The following is a 20,226-nucleotide window of genomic DNA, read 5'->3' as shown; positions in this document are numbered from 1 at the left end:
CGTTTTAGATTTTTCATTTCAGGAAATGGTAAACCAGAAACCAGGCAGTTATTTGATACTTTCCTCTTTCTCTCTCCCTATATCCAATCCTTCACAAGTTCTCTTTCTCTAAAATACTGCTTTAATTGGTTTACTTTTCTCATCTTGACTTCAATATCCAATACCAAGCCAAAATCGTCTCTTGCCTAGACTATTTCAGCGCCCTCCTACCTTATTTTCTTGTTTTCATTTTTGCTTTGGAAAGTTCATTTCTAAATTTTGGCACAATTAATCATTTAAACATTTAAATAGATGATGTCATTTCTAATGATTTCTTTCTGTACATAAAGTCCCACGTTCTCAGTTTGGGCTACAAATCCTGGTATGATTTTAGCCTGCTCACTTTTAGCTCCTCACCTTTTGGTTCTCTCTATTCTTGCTCATTTTGTTTCAGTCACAATGATCATTCCATTCTTGATTTGAGGATCATCTCTTTCTGGCCTTTGGGTCTTTGCACATGGATTTCTCTGCACCTGGAATGGTCTTCCTGCCACCCTTCACCTAGCTAATTCCTTCATCTGGCAGATCTCAGTTTAATCGTCACTTTTATAGAGAGGCTATATTTTAGCAAGCCCTTATTTTCCTTCATAAACTTCTCACAATTAAGAATATACATATTTAATTCTGTCTCTTTCATTAGAAAGTTTTTTGAGACCACAGATAATGTCTACCATAATAGATTGAATATCTGGGACTTAGCACAATTTCTAGCATAGACTATGTGTTCTTCATTGAAATAAACCATAATATCCAGCATAGTGATAGGAAGAAAATAGGGTTTAAGATATAGTTACTTAAGGACAATTTCCTGTTGCCATTAAAATGTAAAATCAGGGATTTTTAAGTTTAGTGTCATATAACGGAATTCAGGAATTATTCTCTATAGCATGAAACCAACAAAGGCAAGTCATACTTGATCCATATTTCAAAGTATGTCCAGTTTTTCTCTATCCTCTGGAAGACTGGGACAGATTTGGGATCAGGGCAGGATTAAATTAGCTGCTTCCCTCTGGTGGGTACTTTAACACTCTTCATCACCTGGTGACATGGGCACTCACCAGTAGGCTGTGACACAAAGCATGGAAATGCTGCTGATTTGTTTCCAGCTCATCCCATTCCAGCCGCCAACAGCTTGTGGGTCTGAGGATGAAGGGGAGTCCATATGTCAATGATTCGCAGACCCCACTGGATTTTAGAGCCCTGGGAAGAGACAATGGAAGTATGAGGCTCCTTCGTGATATCCAGAACCTTGACCCAGATCCACTTAAATTTAGCTTAAGTCTAAGACTCTATTGTGAAATCCTTTAGGTTAGGGCCTGTGAATTATTCACCTTAGGATGTACCTATCAGGGTATATGGCACACAGCAGAGTCTCAAAGTCTGTCAATGAATGAATGCAGCACCTATTCTGAGACCTCAAGACTCTGATGGGTATTTCCTCTCCTGAGCTTACTCTGTCCCATTCATTCCTGCTGCAGCAACCACATTATACAACAGTATGCTAACTATCTGCATCCCAGACCTGGTTCTTCTGTGGCAAGATGCTGACGGAAGACACAGTTAAGAAGAGATTTCGTTTAAGCAGTTTCCCCAGCAGCATCCATGGGCCCAAGTCCATAGACAAGCTTACTCAGATACCTGCATGTGGGCACTGTGACAGAACTAGGAAGCAGTAAAAGTGGTCTTTGCCATCATTCCTAATTCAGCTCTGGAACTGATTCTCTCAGAAACAAGAATTCTAGTACTTAAAGAAATGGAAAGGTGGGGTAGATCCTAGGTGCCACTCGTTCCTTGATGATCAGACCTCTGTCCTGATGTCTAAACATAGTAGGTGTTTAATAAACATTTGCTGAATGGATAAACATTGCTCTGTTTATCTTTTTTTCCTCTGCATTCTCAGAGACTTTCTGGATTTCCAGTCTTCATCCAGACTTTAGAATATTCTACTGAGACATATCTTTCACTGTCTCCTCATTCATCTCCACATACTGAGCAGCCTGACCTTGCTATTTCACGCCCACACCTGTAGTTGCTACTCTGGAATTGACCCCCTGCTGCCTGACACTTGGGGATGCCCATGCCCTCCCTCTATCTTAGTCTTCCTAGCTGGAACCAATAAGAATAAATATTTGCATGGATTAGGGAGGTTCTCTTGGACCATACTTGATCACCCGGAGCTTGTAACAAGAGGCTGGTGACTGGGAAACCATCTGGTAGAGGGTGCTGAAGTCTCCTTTGGGGTCATCCATCCTCAAGGAGCCATCAGCTGTTCCAGGGAGTAGGGATGGGCTGAGAAGTCGTTCTTGGAGATCACATTTCAGGCACACTGCAATAAAAATGGCATTTGGGGAGGGATTGTTTGTCACAAGTTACCTCAGGCTATATGATTAAGAGAGATCATCTGCCACCCATTCCGTGTCCACCAGGCAAGTAAGGGTTGGGAGGCAGGAAAGTGGACAGAGGAGCAGGTCTGAAATAATATTGCTCTACATAACAGGTAACTTTATTTTCTGGGTGTGACATGATTTTTTTTTCTTGTTTTACTTCTGGGCTGGCTGAGCAGTTTCCTCATAGTGAGAGATCTGGCTTGTGATTGAGTCCGAGAGGAATGTGTGTCTGCTGTGGAGGAGGCAGTTAACACTGCAATATGCAGGGCCTTTTGGCAATCAGAGAAGGAAATGTTGCCCCTCCTGCTTCCCTGTGGCTAAGCTTTGGCAAGACTGCAGGTCAGATGAAGGAAGAGCAGGAAAGCAGAAGTCAGGCAGTCAGCTGACAGCTACTGCTTCTGTGTGAGCTCTTCCAGGACACTCGAGGGAGGGGGAGGACTAAGTTCCTGAAACGGTTTATTTTATAATTCCCCAAGTGAATAGAACCTTTTGGACCTTGCAACATCACTATGGCAACATACAACACTTCTGAGGGTGTTCCGACTATGTATGGGTTATTCATGGAGGTTTTTTATGCTTCCGTAAGCTTCTTCTCCAGCAGGCATGTTCACATGTCACAGTGTACAATGTTCTGTTGCTCTGGATTTGAATCCTTGATACTATGAAGGTTTTAAATGAAATATATATTGGGTTTAAGTATTGTTAACAAACTATGAATATATGAGTGTTCTGTACTTGTGAGAAGGTTAGCTGTTGATGTCAGTGATTTATGAAATGACTGAAGTACCTGCAACATGAGGTAAAAACAAAAGTAGAAATAATGTAGAAAGAATAGGTCTAGCTGGGCCTGGCAACCAGACCTGGACATCACTTCTGGATGAGAGAGCTCTTGGCCAGGTGTGTCCCAGAGCCCAGGAAGTCATTAGGAGGGACTCTGCCTAGGACTCCTGCTACTGCTAAGTTGCTTCAGTCATGTCCGACTCTGCGACCCCATACACGGCCTCCTACTAGGCTCCCCCGTCCCTGGGATTCTCAGGCAAGAACACTGGAGTGGGTTGCCATTTCCTCCTCCAATGCATGAAAGGGAAAAGTGAAAGTGAAGTCGCTCAGTCGTGTCCGACTCTTAGCGACCCCATGGACTGCAGCCCACCAGGCTCCTCCGTCCGTGGGTTTTTCCAGGCCAGAGTGCTGGAGTGGGGTGCCATTGCCTTCTCCGGCCTAGGACTCCAGCTTCCCCTTACTTCCTCTGTGCCTGACTGCTTCATTGTTGGGTCCTTGGGTTTTAGGATTAGACAGCTGTGCTCATCTGACTGAGGTTCTTGACTTTGGCTGCAGTAAGAATCACCTAGTGAACTTGTAAAAGGTACGGATGTCTGGCCCCTACCTCACACCAGCAAAACTGGGATCTCTGGGGCTGGAGCTGATATTGTATTTTTAAAAGTTCCTCATTTGATTCTTACTGTAGCCAGGGATGAGAACTAATGGAACCGTAGTCTCAGCAATGTTCCAAACCTGGGAAAGGTGTTTTAGCAGGGTTTGAGTCTAGAACCAGATATGCTTCTCATCACTCAGACCCAGGTGCAGAGACAGCAGAGACCAAGAATGAGAAAAGAAGTTCATCCGAGGCAGACTATGCTCTGTCAGAAAGAGGCCTCTGAGGAAGCATCTAGGGAGAGGGTGAAGGAAGCAGGTAGTGTTGGGTGGAGAACCTTGTAAAGAGAAGTCAGAGTGAACATCTGAAGAGCAGTCCTCAAAAGATTATATATTAGGAGAGCTTAGGGGTTTAATTAGCTTTTTTTTTTTTTCCCCTTAGGGAAACACATTTCTAGAAATTCACATAAAGAGCAATGCATCAGTTTTGTGAACAATGGGTAACTATAATATGGTCTTTATTGCGCTTGTTTAAACTCTCATGTGGGTCATACCCACCCCAGGAGAGGCCTACCTTCTTTGGACATCATTCCAACTTGTGCATGAGCATCTGGATTCCAGTGAAGATGTTTTCAGCAGTTCTACCACCATCCTAGATCTAAGTTCTACCACCCACCCTGAAGACCTGTGGATTTCCAAAAAATAATTGCAGATGGAGATAAACATTCTGGGTCTGACCCTGGTGTTGAAAGCCATGGGAAAAGAGAGGGCAAAGCAGAGAATTCTCAATATGACCATGGGCAAATGCCATGCGGCAGCAGAAGAAAGGCTGGTTGCAGGAGATTCTGGCTCTGGATGGCCCTAGCCCTCCTATTGAGAGAAGTGCCCAGCAGGATGCAGGTTGCATGGTAGGTAAGGGCCCAGGCTCTGGAGGTGACAGACCAGGGTTTGATGAATATGCTTTGGGCTGAGAGTAATCAAATGTATAAAATATAGATTTCTAATCCTAAGAGTTAAGAATGGGATTCAGAGTTGCCTGGCTTCAGATTTTGGCTTAGCTATTAATTTTCTGTGCAGCCCTGGGGGAATTTTTAATTCCTCTGAGTGTCAGTTTTCTCATCTGTAAACAGGGATAATATATTTATTGATTTTAAGACACTTTTTTTTTTTCACTTAGTGTCTCTGTATGGAGAAGGCAATGGCACCCCACTCCAGTACTCTTGCCTGGAAAATTCCATGGATGGAGGAGCCAGGAAGGCTGCAGTCCATGGGGTCGCAGAGAGTCGGACACGACTGAGTGACTTCACTTTCACTTTTCACTTTCATGCATTGGAGAAGGAAATGGCAACCCACTCCAGTGTTCTTGCCTGGAGAACCCCAGGGACGGTGGAGCCTGGTGGGCTGCCGTCTATGGGGTCGCACAGAATCGCACACGACTGAAGTGACTTAGCAGCAGTGTCTCTGTATATGTCTTACAATCACCATGGACCAGGCAGACAGTCTTAACCCTTACTTACTACTCTAACCTGAAAGAACTCTCTCAGTAAGAATAAAATAATATTTCTAAGTGATAAAAAGCAATGTGTCACATTTAATTGGAATTGTTTCTCTTTCTTGGTGGTACATAAAATAATGGTATGTCTTATAATTGACACCATCTAGGCTTCCCTGGTAACTCAGACGGTAAAGAATCTGCCTGCAGTGCAGGAGACCCAGGTTCTACCCCTGGGTTGGGAAGATCCCCTGGAGAAGAGAATGGCAACCCACTCCAGTATTCTTGCCTGGAGAATCCCACGGACAGAGGAGCCTGGTGGGCAACAGTTCATGCGGTTGCAAAGAGTCGGACACGACTGAGGTGACTAACACTTTCACTTTTAGATTCAATGGCATGTGATAACAGTACCTGCATCATGTTGCTGTTATGAAGATGAAATAGGATAATGCAGGGAAAGGAGTTAACACTGTTTGGGAAAAAATAGATATGAAGTGAGCAATTGGTCTTGGGCAAAGCAGGTGGAATGGAGGCCATGGGAAGATTTTACACACAAAGGAAAGACAGGAAAATCAAGAGAAGTTGTTAAAGGCATCACAGGCCCTTGACTGAAATGGGGGGGAAGGGGAGATAGATTAAGAACCCAATGGCTATCTCTATAAAGAAAGGACCAAGGTGTATCCTCCCCTTTGGGGACAGAAGTCGGTATATCTATTTTTCTCATTAAGCACACACTCCTAAAGGGGAAGACACAGTTTAGTCTTTTCCCTTTGAAGCTGTGGCTGACTGTACTGATGGGTCCATTTGCAGGTCCTGCCACCCAGGTCTTAGGCCCACCTTCAAAGGGGATGGAGACTAGAAATGGCTTTATTCCTACAATCCTGTGGGACCTGAATTAGGTATCACTGCCGGCTGGAACAGTATCCAGGACCTTGCTGGCACGCCTACAGCACTGGATTGACCTCTTGGTTTCCACAACCGCCAGAACGGACTTTGTTAACAGCGTCTAGGGCCACTAGTTGAACTCCCTGGGGCTTGTTCTATAGTTGCTTTAGTTCCCCTCAATTTGGTGTCTTCCTGTTGAGAAGATCTCTATTTAATCATTTAGTTTTGGTTCCTTTCCTCTCCTTATGGGCCCTATTCATGTTATTGAGGTACCAGCTTACCTGAAATTATGTCAATAGTATCTGCCACATCAAAAATGAAAACTTGAGAAAACATATGATCATTGTTCTCTCATGTAGTGTAGCTGATGCCCTATTACTGAGGTGTTTAAGTCTCTACACTGAAACTAACTGGCTCTTGCTGTCTGGGTTTAATCAGGTTCAGTTTCCTAATTGAAAATTAGAAGTTTAGAAATTCTCATGCTGACATTGGACAGCCTCATCCACTCCTCCTCCAGTCCCTAAACCTCAACTACTCTGTATTCTGATGACTTTCCAATCCTAATTCTAGACTAGGATAATCACTGTCTATGTAATATATCTTTTAGGGAGAGTGTACTTGAATCATCTCTGGTTCTGGAAATGTTGCTGATACTCCATGAAGGAAGAAGAAGGTGAATATGTTCTTGATCTGTTCCGCTGTTATGCAGCCAGGCTTTGAAGAAAATCTCCATGCTGACAATATCACTGTCTATAGTCTGAAGATCAATGTCAGTTGCCAGGACAGAACTCTCTGCAGAAGAAAGGGAAACGGTAGTTACAATGTTTAATTCTTTAGTTACAAATTTTTAAAACTATAAAATATTAAAAGCACCCATTTTTGAACCTGTCAATTCTACCTCTAGATATCTAGCCTAGAGACATTCTTGGATAGTACCCAAAGAGACACATGCAAAGATGTTCAGCACAGCATTGTTGCAAAAACAAATAATCAAAGCCCCAAACAGAAAGCTATTCAAATGCCCATCAATAGGGAAATATTTAAATAAATTATGGCATAGACTATGGAGTATTATGCAGCTGTTAACAAAGTTAAATGTACTGACATGGAAAGCTAGGAGATAGTGAATAAAGAAAGTTCTAGAGCAGAGTATAGTGTGACTCATTTATATAAAAATAAAACTGTTAGCCTAAATACATACATATGTATGGAAATGCCTTTTACAGAGCTCTGGAAGTCTACTATTAAATTGTTAATGGTGGACTGGAGTAGAAATGGGGCAGAATTCTGAGATACATTCACTTTATATTATTCATACTTCTATACATTTGAATTTTATTGTATTTATGTATTTTATGTATTAAAAAACATTTTGGAATATAAAAACAGCCAAAAATAATATAGCAATTCAAGTTCAGTTCAGTTCAGTCACTCAGTCATGTGCGACTCTTTGTGACCCTATGGATCTCAGCACAGTGGGCGTCCCTGTCCATCACCAACTCCCGGAGTTTGCTCAAACTCATGTCCATCGCGTCAATGATGCCATCCAACCATCTCATCCTCTGTCATTCCCTTCTCCTCCTGCCTTCAGTCTTTCCCAGCATCAAGGTCTTTTCCAGTGAGTCAGTTCTTAGCATCAGGTGGCCAAAATATTGGAGCTTCAGCTTCAGTATGAGTCATTCCAGTGAATATTCAGGACTGATTTCCCTCAGGATGGACTGGTTGGATCTCCTTGCAGTCCAAGAGACTCTTAAGAGTCTTCTCTAATACCACAGTCCAAAAGCATCAATTCTCCAGCACTCAGCTTTCTTTATGGTCCAACTCTCATATCCACAATGCAAGTTAAATAGTTAGTTAATAAGGTCTTCAATTTTATGTTATTGTTTCACAGTGAAAATGTATTCAATTATTTCCTCTGTTATAAAACATAAATTTTAAAAGACTAAAAGAGAAAAGATGAATTATAAGCTCCACCTTCTGATACAGAATTATACAAGTTTGCCATTGGTGTATCTCACAAGTGTGATTAGCAGCCAAGAAGCCAGGGATGGGCTGGTGGAGTGTGATTTGATTCCCAATCTGAATGAATGGGACTAGGTAGGCGGGGTGATGAGACTTTGATGGTCTATTTCCTTATTTAGGCAACACTAGCTCAGGAATTGGGATCTGGATCTGGACATAAAGTTTGTCAGTAGAAGCCAAATATAAGGTGACAGAGGAAGCACAGAGAGAGGAAATGAGACAAGAGCTGGAAAGAAACTGAAGAGGAACCTGGCTTTTTTTGCCTTACCGTGAGGGACTCTCAGAAATACTTTTACAAAGGGCCTAAGAAAAGTCAGTCGCTCCAATGAATTAACTTCTATGTATGACTCATGGACCCCAAGGAGAACGCTGGTTTATTTCTAGAACGACATTCCTGAGGACAAGTCTGCAGAGGTGGCAGACTCTCCACACGGAACAAAGGGCTTCAGTCCAACGTGTTGGCACCCACACGGGGAAAGTGTGGTGAGACTTAAGTGACTTCATGTCATATTTATCGACGTATTATGTGGCTGAAAATGGGCACCAAATGCATTTCTCTTTGACCCAGTATAATTAAAACTTTACCACTGGTTACGCTCGCCTTCTGAGGTGGACCATATTCTGCCTATGGGATGTGAATCTCTCTAAATAAACTTGCTTTCACTTAAAAAAAAAAACTTCTACCATCTTCTGTGAATAGTTATGAGGATTCATTAGCTAATGAACTCATTCCATCAAGCAATAATATTAATTATGTACTACATAGAAGGTGAAATACTATATAAAGATATATGATACTCTTTACCTTAATGAATTTATAAAGCAACATTATTCTTGACCATTTCTCCTTAAACTCTCGTCTACTCCACTATGTTTTCAGGTACTACAGTGATAAATATGAAGTCATCATCAAATAAATGCTCCTCATAAGTGAGGAGAAATGTTCTTTTTAATAATGGGAAATTTATTGTGTCATAGGAAAAAGAAGAAGTAATTTTTCTGAGTCTGGACTTCAACTTGAGTAATAAGTAGGGAAATGACTGAACAGCTTCTCTTCAAAGAAGCAAAACAGTTATTAAAGTATAAGGAGGCAGATATAGAACTAAATAAATGAAGTAGAAAAAAGGATCTTAAAAAGTAGAGCAGATGATACTGCTTTGAGTTCAAACAACAGAATTTTGGAGAAGGCAAGTGTTTCTTTTTTTCTCCCCAGTGAAATGGTAAAAGATTAGAAAATTCCTACCATGGGTATGGGGACAGAGCAAAGTATCTCCCCATTAAGAATCTGGAAATAAGAAAAATAGGGGTTTCCTCAGATAGTTAAAAAATAAAGTCAATACAGAGTGATGAGGTCAATGAAAAACAGTCACTTTAAAAAGAATGGCTTATAGACCAAAGCAAGATTTGGCTGGAGCCTATGGATGGTACGGGCTCATCCAAGGAATGAATGATCCATTAGAAGGAGAGAGGGTTGACCAGAAATGGAGCACGGAGAAAGGGAGGAACAGCGGCAGATGCTGGCCTCGATCAGCCAAGCATAGCTCAGAGGAGAGGGCGTGCTAGCTCAGTGAGGAGCCCCAGCGGCAGGAAGGCAGGATGCATCTGTCAAGCTTCTGCTCTTCTTGGTTATAGTGGTTATGGCCCTTCCTCTAAAATATTCTGGCCAACAACTTTAGTCTTGAGCTTGATCAGGCGAGTCTATCTCTGAGAGGATGTTGATAAGATCAACTTTCTGACCCTGTAAAGCTGAAGAAGCAAGTCTGAAACATGGCACCTCTGAAGGAAAATGCCAGTCTTCCCTGCAGACACACCGTCAATGTTGCTAAGTTCTTTCCAACTTCTTTTTGTTTTGTAATTGAAAGTTTGTACCTTTTACTCTCCCTCAGCTATTTCTCTGCTCTCCTTACTATACTTCCTGTTTATTCCCTATATCTACACCTCTGTTTCTGTTTAGTTATGTTTGTTCATTTGTTTTGTTGTTTAGAGTCTACATATAAGTGAAATCTGAAAGTATTTGTCTTTCTCATTTCACTTAGAAAATAGCTTCTACGTCCACCCACGTTGTTGCAAATGGCAAGACTGACTTCTTTTTTCTTTTCTTTTTTTTTACTATGGCTGAGTAATAGTCCATAAAGAATATTCCACATCTTCTTTATCCATTCATCTATTGATGGGCACTTAGGTTTCTTTCATATCTAGGCTACTGTAAATAATGCTACAATAAACATAGGGATGCATATATCTTTTAAAATGAGTGTTTTTTCTTCAAATAAACATCCAGGAGTGGAACTGATGGATCATATGGCAGTTCTATTTTTAACTTTTTGAGGAAACTCCATATTGTTCTTCACAGTGGCTGGACCAATTTGCATTCCACTAACAGTGCATGAGAGTTCCCCTTTCTCCACATTCTTGTCAACATTTGTTATTTGTTGTCTTTTTGATGATAGCCATTCTGACAGGTGTCCAGTGATTGTGGTGATTTGCATTTCTCTGATGATTAGTGATGCTGAGCATCTTTTCATGTGCCTGTTGACAGAGCATGTCTTCTTTGGAAAAATGTCTTTTTAGGCCCCTTACCCATTTTTAAATTGGGTTGTTTGTTTTTTGATGTTGAGTTGTATAGGTTCTATGTATATTTTGAATATTAATCCTTTTTTAGATATATCATTTGCAAAAGGCAGTAGGCTGCCTTTTCTTTTTGTCAATTGTTTCCTTCACTGTGCAAAACCTTTTCGGTTTGCTGTAGTCCCATTTGTTTATTTTCACTTTGCTTCCCTTGCCCGAGTAGACATATCCCCCAAAATATTGCTAAGATTGATACTGAAGAGTTCACTGCCTGTGTTTTATTCTAGAAGTTTTATGGTTTCAGAGCTTACATTTAATATTTTAATCCATTTTGAGCTTATTTTTGTATATGGTGTGAGAGTTCTTTCCAACTTAACCTATAGGTTCTTCAGAGAGCCACTGAGTAGAGCTTCTTCCTTTGAAACAGTTCTCAGTAATCGCCAGAGAGCTATGCTTCAGGTTTGAGGGGACCGTCTCAGAAACAGTCACATTATCCAAGCTAAACAGTAATATGGAAACCAGAACACTTTAGAGGGGGAACTTCTTTTCCATATTCTCTGTCACTGGTCAAGGCATTCATTTGTTTGTGCCTGAATTATAGCAGTAGCCTCTTAGCTGCCCCATCAAACTCCATTCTTTCCCCTCTGGTACTTTTTACTACCAATTAATTTTTCTGAAACAGTTTCACCAGATCCTTCCTTTGCTAAGGAGCACATACTGCCTTTCTGCTGTCAGCTTCTTTATCCTCTTCACTCATTCTGAACCATTTGTTACTACTCATTATTCCTCAAATACTCCCATGTGCATGTGCTCAAGTGGCCAAGTCGTGTCTGACTCTTTGTGACCCTATGGACTACACAGCCCACCAGACTTCTTTGTCCATGGGATTTTCTAGGCAAGAATACTGGAGTGGGTTGCCATTTCCTTCTCCAGGGCATCTTCCCGACCCAGGGATTGAACCCATGTTTCCTGCGTTGGCAGGCAGACCTTTTTTTTTAACCACTGAGCCACCAAGGAAGCCCTTTCATACATTCCTCCTTTTTTCCACTTGTTGAGAGCCTATCAACACCCCTGCCCCTCCATCCTCCAGCTTAGTAGCTTGCATAGAGCTGAAGTTCAGCAAATGCCTATTCCTCAGCTCTTATTACTTTTTCCTGTAACTCTTCTGCTTCAACTAAATTAGTCTCCTTGCCATGTTATTTCCTTCCTTAGTGCTTTTTCAATCTATGGCCTGCAATTTCTCCAGAATTCAATTCAGACTGACTTTTTCTAGGAAGTTATTAATTATGGGCTTAATTATGGGCTTCCCAAGGTGGCACTAGTGGTAAAGAACCCACCTGCCAATGCAGGAGACATAAGAGAGGCAGGTTCGATCCCTGGGTTGGGATGATTCTCTGGAGAAGAAAATGGCAACCCACTCCAGTGTTCTTGCCTGGAGAATCCCATGGACAGAGGAGCCTGGCAGGCGGCTCCTGCCATGGTCCATATGGTCTCAGGGTTGGACACAACTGAAGCGACTTAGCATGCAGGCACATGTTTAATTATATCCTCCCTATCTGACTTTAATCAGTAGCCCCTGAGCATCTGTGGGCTTCGTTTGGTGGAATGTAGTAGAAAGACAGGGTTTGAATTGTGGCTTGAAAGTTGTTAGCTATGTTACTTTGGCACAGTGGGGAAAGCACAGCCTATTTCATAGTTACAGGATGCATAAGAAATGAGATGATTACCTATGAATGGCATATGGCAGAGCCAACAAATGGAATTTTCTTCCTTTTCTCTCATCAACAAAATGAGTTGCTCTTACAGGAAAAGAAGATACTTTCCTTTTTAAAAAGTATTTTTCCCTCTACTTGCTTATCTTGGTGACTTTCTCCTTGCCACCAACAAACATAAGAACATCAACACTTGGTATTGTGTTCTTTATAAATACAACTAAATGTACTAAACCTGGGGAATGGGGAGGAGACTTCTCAGATGACAATCAGCTCTCATACTTACTGGTGAGCAGGGTAGTCAGTGGGACTGGTCCTACTGAGGTTATGAACTAAAAGTTTACTGGAGTCAACGCGTGGCTCTCATGCACCCGCTCTGGCTCTGAGTTGTTTGGGTGTTCCTGAAGACCTGGTCTGTTGCAGAGTAGCGGTAGCCAGCATTTTCATTCAGTTTTTAGACTTACTCTGCCACCCTGTGGCCATAAGCAGTGATATCCTTCACTGAGCTAAGTTCTGGAAGAGCCACAATAATGGGAAAGACTAAGAAAACCTATGAGTGCTGAAGAATTGATGCTTTTGAACTGTGGTGTTGGAGAAGACTCTTGAGAGTCCCTTGGACTGCAAGGAGATCCAACCAGTCCATCCTAAAGGAAATCAGTCCTGAATATTCATTGGAAAGACTGATGCTGAGGCTGAAACTCCAATACTTTGGCCTCCTGATGCAAAGAACTGAGTCATTTGAAGAGACCCTGATGCTGGGAAAGATTGAAGGTGGGAGGAGAGAGGACAACAGAGGATGAGATGGTTGGATGGCATCACCGACTCAATAGACATGAATTTGAGTAAACTCCAGGAGTTGGTGATGGACAGGGAGGCCTGGCATGCTGCAGTCCATGGGATCTCAAAGAGTTGGACACGACTGAGCGACTGAACTGAACTGAAGAAAACCTAAGAGTAATAAGGTAATGCCTAAAGCAATGCTTCTCAGAAGTCAACCCTAAAATAGGGTTACAAAATTGAAATGTGTTTAAAAGGGGAGAATTTAATACTTTAACACACACCTAGAATGTCTAAAGAAGAGGCCCAGGAAAATTGTGCTCCTGGCCAGTCCTGCACAACCTCCCCATTCCCACAAAGGTCTTGACCTATATGAAAATTCTATTTCTTTCTGAATGACTATGATGTTACCTGTCCTTTGGTGTCATGGATGGGCTTCAAGGGTTCTGGGAACCCTTGAAATTGAATACAACTCAGTTTGTAAGAGCATAGGTGTATTTTGGTCGGGGTGGAGGAGATGGTTAGGTCCTTCGCTTTTATTAGATTCTCAGAAGAGCTCTGTGACCCTCAAAATGTCAAGAACTGCTACAGAAACTATGTAATCATGGTACCTTAGCTTTCTGGGTCAGTTTACAATCAGTGCTATCTACTCTGTGAATACAGGAGTGGCTTTAGGATGCTAACAACTAGGATAAGTAATCAGAGCAGACAGTTTGCTCAGGAATAACTGTTCATGCTCATTCAACCACAGTTTTTAAGTCAATAACTGCAAGGGGATAGTCTCTAACACATCACAATGTTAGGGGCAGTCCAGCTTGTCTTTCTGAACTTATAAGCCTCATTTGTGGTGGTAATGATTGAGCCCTGGGAAAAAGGAAAAGCCTGTTGAAAGGAGGTGGTGGGGTTAAGGCAGTGTGTCCTCTGTAGAGAAGTGAGCATAGCACTGACCAAGTGGTGATCATCTTCTTAGGATCCCTGTCTATTAGAGGGGTTAAAACATCAGTAGAAGTGTAATGAGACAGAGAAAATTCATTTCTCGGAACTAGTCTCAGGGAGAATACTACTGCCATTCATTCATTCATTCACTTATTTAATTTGTCATTCAAATGATTATTAGTACCTTCCATGAGCTAGGCACTGCTTGGGGTCAACAATGAAAGAGACAAATTCTTTGCTTTTATGGTGTTCCATTCTAGTGGGAGAACAGACAATAACAAACACACAAAATGGAAAGCAATTACAGATAATAATGGGTAACTTGGAAGAAAAATAAATCAGGATATTTGTGTGTGTCTGTGAACTTTTCTCTTGGTTGGCCAGGGAAGAAGCATGCTCTAAGAAGATAACAGCTGAGCAGAGACTTGAACCAAGTGAAGGAGGGAGTCATGAAAACATCTATGGAAAGACTGTTCCTTACAGAGGAGTCAGCAAGGTCAAAGGTCTTAAAGTGAGAATGACCTTGGTATATTGGAGGACTAGCAAGAAGGCTAAAGCAGAAAAAGGGAGGAAGTGAGGACAGGCAGGTAAGCAGCCGAGGTGAAGGATGAGATCTCCCCAAAGGAACACACTCATGTAACAACAGGTAGTCACTACACCTGTTTCTAAGAAGGGTGGGTTCCATTATTGCAAGCCTTTGACTCTGCTTAGGGAAGAAGTGTGCAAGACTGGGGCAGAAGAGAACCCGTACTCCTTTCCCTTTACTTCTTTATAGCTCTTGGCTCCTAAACAATTGTTGAATTAGTATTCTAAAGACACTTGTCTGAAGGTGTGCCAAACTGCTAGCTTGTGTGAGATACCCATGTCTCAGTCCAGGCTTCCCACACATACTTTCCTGTCCTGTGGTAGTAATGGGCAGTGGTCGAAAAATGAGAGAGGAATCTGGGAGTCCCGTAAGCAGAACTCAAGCAGAGACCCCTCAGCTTGTAGTGGACATGCCTCTTTTCCAGCCCTAGTCAGTTACCCAGAGAGTTTTACAATGGAAGGTCAAGCTGGTGCAGCCTAAGGTGGGCTAAAATAAAAAGGAGGCTCGAGTGTTAACTAAAGAATGTAATACTAATGATTCACAATGGATGATTTACATTATTAGAGACAAAATAGGGACGTATGGGCATCTCTAGCTCTGAGACATGCCTTAATATAATTCCCAATGTAAAATTTCAGCCCTTAGTAAGTAGATGAATTAGAAAAAAGAAATGTTTCCAGAGCAATTACTTTGGCTGGGAGAGCAATCTTTTCAGAATTGTTCCTAAGGGTGCAGAAGCCTGTGACTGGTTGTAGGGACTTCCCAATGGGAGAAGCTGCATGGGATCCTCACACATCTGGAGCCGTGGGAGCAACACCCCGTGACAGGAGTTGACAATATTCCCTGCCATCCAATCCTCTTTTTTTTTTTTTCCCGAGCCACATGGCTTTCTAGTTCCTGACCAGAAGTCAGGAAGCACAGAGTCCCATCCAATCCTGCTTTGAGATGCCTGACTTGCCCTGCCCTGGCCAGCCCCAGTAGAGAGATCTTGTAGATGCAATAAAGAGGGTCTGGGTTATAGACGGGTATCTGCATGCCTGTGGATACCAGATGTAGCACCTTACCCACCTCTATAGACCTAGCATTAGCACAGGGTCTGGAATACAACAGGGAGCTCGGCAAATGCTTCACTGCACAAATAATCATGGCCAATATGCTCCTAACTTCCTCGTGATCTTAGACCACTTCTCTCTAAGTTCAATTTCTTCATCTATAAAGTGGATGATGATAACACCTAGGCTTAGGGTTCATTTAAGTATCAAATGATGATACTGGAAAGCACTTTGTAGACTTAAAAGCATAACTAAACTATAAAGGCTGAAACAGCAGAAAGCTGCCTCCCAGCTGTCTGCACATGAACATTTAGTTACATTTCTTTCCTCTTTTCTTGGTGACATTTTTGTCTTCAATAATCATATTATATCATACTTATATGATTCAATTTGTAAGAAAACATATTTTATCTTTGGGTCTCAATTAGCTCTATTTTCATTTTACTGAGAAAAAAATTACGACTCACATGCAAAAGGGGTTGATCACTACTGACTGAGACATACCAAGATCTAAAGCACAGTTTGACTTGGGAAACACAAGACTTAGAAGGTATTTAAAAAAAGAATTCCTTTTCTGCACAAATTTACGTATTCTATAAACTAAAAGCATTTAATGTAAATTGCAATGCAAATTAGAAAAGTGGATTGGGAAGAAGTGTTTTCAAAGGCACTGCGGTGCTGGAGGAGAGCAGGGGAATGGTTATTTAGGAAAAGGAGGAAGTGGGATTAAGATGACATTAAATCTATTGATGTGGCCCTGATGCCAATGCAGTAGACACGAGATTGATCTCTGGGTTGGGAAGATCCCCTGGAGAAGGAAATGGTATGGCCCTGAGAACTCAGACCAAGGAGCTTTGCCTTCTTAATGCCCAAGCAAGCTAAGAGAAAGATCTACTCTGAGGTGAAAATATAAGTTGGAGGAACCAAGAAAGACTGTAAGACTTACTGGGGACTTAGGTTAAGTCAGGAAATGTTTTTAAAAAAAGGGACAGAAACTACAAAAAGTCCTAAAACATATCCCAAACAACAGCAATAAAAATCTAAATAACAGTTTTGTAATCCTCTATACATGTATGCATTTTTACATTATTAGAGGTATATCTTCAGGGTATTAGATTTTTAGAAGTGAGAGTCGTGAGTCAAAGAAAATGCCTAAAAAAAAAAAAAGCAAACGCCTAAGTAGTTTTGTTAGATACTGCCAATTATTGTTCAATGGCTAAGTCGTGCGTGTCCAGCTGTTTGTGATTCCATGGACTGCAGCATGTCAGGCTTCCCTGTCCTTCACTATCTCCCAGAGTTTGCTCAAACTCATGTCCATTGTGTCTATGATGCCATCCAACCATCTCATCCTCTGTTGCCCCCTTCTCCTCCTGCCCTCAATCTTTCCCAGCATCAGAGTTTTTTCCAATGGGTTGTACCATTGTATAGTCTACCAGCATTGAATGAAAATGTAGCGTCACCAACAGAATGTGTTGTCATACTTTTTTTTGTTGTTGTTGTCATACTTTTTAACTTTTGTCCATTTAAAGGTGGGAAATGGTATGTTGGTATAGTCTTAGTTTTCATTTCTGTAGTCAAGGCTATGGTTTTTCCTGTGGTCATGTATGGATGTGAGAGTTGGACTGTGAAGAAGGCTGAGCACCAAAGAATTGATGCTTTTGTTTTTTTTTTTCTTTTTTGAATTGATGCTTTTGAACTGTGGTGTTGGAGAAGACTCTTGAGAGTTCCTTGGACTGCAAGGAGATCCAACCAGTCCATTCTGAAGGAGATCAGCCCTGGGATTTCTTTGGAAGGAATGATGTTGAAGCTGAAACTCCAGTATTTTGGCCACCTCATGCGAAGAGTTGACTCATTGGAAAAGACTCTGATGCTGGGAGGGATTGGGGGCAGGAGGAGAAGGGGACGACAGAGGATGAGATGGCTGGATGGCATCACCGGCTCGATGGACGTGAGTGTGAGTGAACTCCGGGAGTTGGTGATGGACAGGGAGGCCTGGCGTGCTGCGATTCATGGGGTCGCAAAGAGTCGGACACGACTGAGTGACTGAACTGAACTGAACTGAATTATGATTGAAGTTGAGCATATTTTTATGTGTTTAAGGATCATTAAAAATTTTTTTATTAATTAAAAAATTATCTGTATATGTCTTTTGTTCATTTTTCTATAGGGTTTTTGGTCTCCCCCCACCCTTGATTTTTAAGTATTCTTTATATATTAGAGATATTTGTCCTTTTCCCCCCAAGATATAAATTACAAATACTTTCTCCTAGTTTTTCAGTTGTCTTTTTAAAATAACTGATTAATTAATTTTTTATTTTTGGCTGCATTGGGTCTTTGTTGCTTTTCCTGGCTTTCTCCAGCTGTGTGGAGCAGGGGCTACTCTTTGCCGTGGAGCACAGGCTCTATGGCGCATAGGTTTCAGTAGTTGTGTCTCAAGGGCTCAGTAGTTGTGGCTTGTGGGCTCTAGAGCGTGGGCTTAGAAGTTGTGGCGCACAGGCTGAGCTGCTCCAAGGCATGTGGAATCTTCCTAGACCAGGGACTGAACCCATGTCCCCTGCATTGGCAAGCGGATTCTTACCCATTACGCCACCAGGAAAGTCCCAGTTGTCTTTTCAATTTTGTTTATGGTGATCTTTGCCATGCCTAAAGATTTTAATTTTTACATAGTGAATTTTTATGTAGTTAAATAAATTATTGTACCTGGATTTTGAGTCATAGGTAGAAAATCTTTCCCTATGCTGTGATTATAAAGAAATTCACCAGGGTTTTCTTTACCGACTTTTAAAATATCATTCTTAACATTAATGTCCCTGGTCCATTTAGAATATTTTCTAGATAGCTAACCACTTGTCCCAGACCACTTTTTGAACCATCTGTGCTCTAGTGATTTGTCATCTTCATCCTATACTAAATTTATATATGTACTTGTGTCTATTTTTGACTGCAATCAATCTTTTTTTTTTTTTTACCCATTGGAATGGTTTTCAGTTTTATTAGAAGTCCCTTTGGGGAATCAGTCTTTGTACTGTGCTAACTATGCTCTAGTGTTGGGTATACGATAGGTGTGATTTCAGGTAGAGAAGTAGCCAGACTGTACTAAGACTGAGTGGGAGCAGTCAAGTCATCTGCCAAGTAAAGCAGGGCTGTGTTTATTTCTGAGTGTCAGTGGATGCGGGGGAAAGAACAGGAGGAAAGAAGGGTTGGAATTTAATCAGAATAAGTTAAGTCATAATTTCCTAAATATAGAGAGAGATGACGAAGAACTTGACCCTATTAATCTAAATAGAAGATGGAAGAGGAGGTAAAAAGAAGGAACCAAACTGCTGAGAGTGATAAGGGTCTTCCAATCTAATACCTGACGAACTCATCTTCCTGTCAATAACAGCTTTAAACTCTGGATAATATTAGAAGACAAAACAAAATAACTACCTGAGGTCTCTTGAGACTGAACAAAGATAGATTTGTGAGAAGAGTTGAAACTTACAATAAGTGATAAGCAAGAAATGAGTTTCCCATTTTTTTGTACCTCTGTCTTACAGGGAGCCTCCATCACAGCAGTGTGGGGTCAACTAAAGCTTCAGTGCCAAGGCCTCTGTCTTTCACTAGCATTACCAGGAGAAGCAGCCTGGCGCAACCAGAGCCTCTGGTGAGTGAGAAAGAAATCTACAGAGGGAGAAAGCCAGGGTCAGAGAGTCCAGATACCTCGGTGACCCCAGGTGGGGCAATCTGAAAGCAGTGCCTAGTTTAAGCTTAAAGAATGAAACTGAGATTTGAGTGAGGGGCCTACTGCAGGTCATGAAATGTTGCAGTTTGAGTCTAACAAAGCTAACTGCTAAAACAAACACTTTTCAGGGTAATATAATAGATTCCAGAGTCTATACAACATACAGAAAAGACAATCCAAGTGTTTTTGGCATACAAAGAATCAGAAATGTGACCCAATTTCAGAGGAAAATAGAGTCAAACTCAAGATGACAAAGATGTTAGAGTTATCAGACAAGGACTTTAAAGCAGCAAAATTAAAATTATGGTCATAAGGAATGGAAAATATGTTCAATATGAATGAAAAGATAGGAAATATCAATGGAGAAATAGAAAATATCAAAAAGTACCAAATGGAAATTTTAGAACTTAAAAGTATACTATCTGAAACGAAAACTCCCCACATGAGCCTAATGGCAGAAGGGAGATGAGAGATGAGAATCAGTGAATTTAAAGACAGATCAACAGAGATTATCTGATTTGAAGAAGAGAAAGAAAAGAGTTTGGACAAAATGAAACAAACAAGCAGAAAACCACAGAGCTTTAGGGAACTGTGGAACAATTTTAAAAGGTTTAACATGTGGGTAATTGGAGTATCAGAGGAGTGAGGAGAGGGAATGAGACAGAAAAGAAAAAT

General features: G+C 41.4%; 1 protein-coding gene across 2 annotated transcripts in view; it reads right to left on the bottom strand.

Moving 5' to 3' along the window:
- Positions 1-20,226, bottom strand: part of M1AP (meiosis 1 associated protein) — a 95,544-nt gene that overhangs the window by 21,394 nt on the left and 53,924 nt on the right. For both annotated transcript variants that reach the window (XM_019969866.2, XM_070798399.1), the window contains exons 5-7: positions 6,793-6,966; positions 2,203-2,365; positions 1,098-1,239 (exon numbers count right to left, since the gene is read on the bottom strand). In XM_019969866.2, coding sequence (XP_019825425.2) covers positions 1,098-1,239; positions 2,203-2,365; positions 6,793-6,966 — 479 coding nt within the window. The remainder of the gene's footprint in view (positions 1-1,097; positions 1,240-2,202; positions 2,366-6,792; positions 6,967-20,226) is intronic.

The sequence above is a fragment of the Bos indicus genome, chromosome 11 (assembly GCF_029378745.1).
Source record: "Bos indicus isolate NIAB-ARS_2022 breed Sahiwal x Tharparkar chromosome 11, NIAB-ARS_B.indTharparkar_mat_pri_1.0, whole genome shotgun sequence".
Classification (NCBI taxonomy): domain Eukaryota; kingdom Metazoa; phylum Chordata; class Mammalia; order Artiodactyla; family Bovidae; genus Bos; species Bos indicus.
This window is presented reverse-complemented; position numbering and strand designations above follow the sequence as displayed.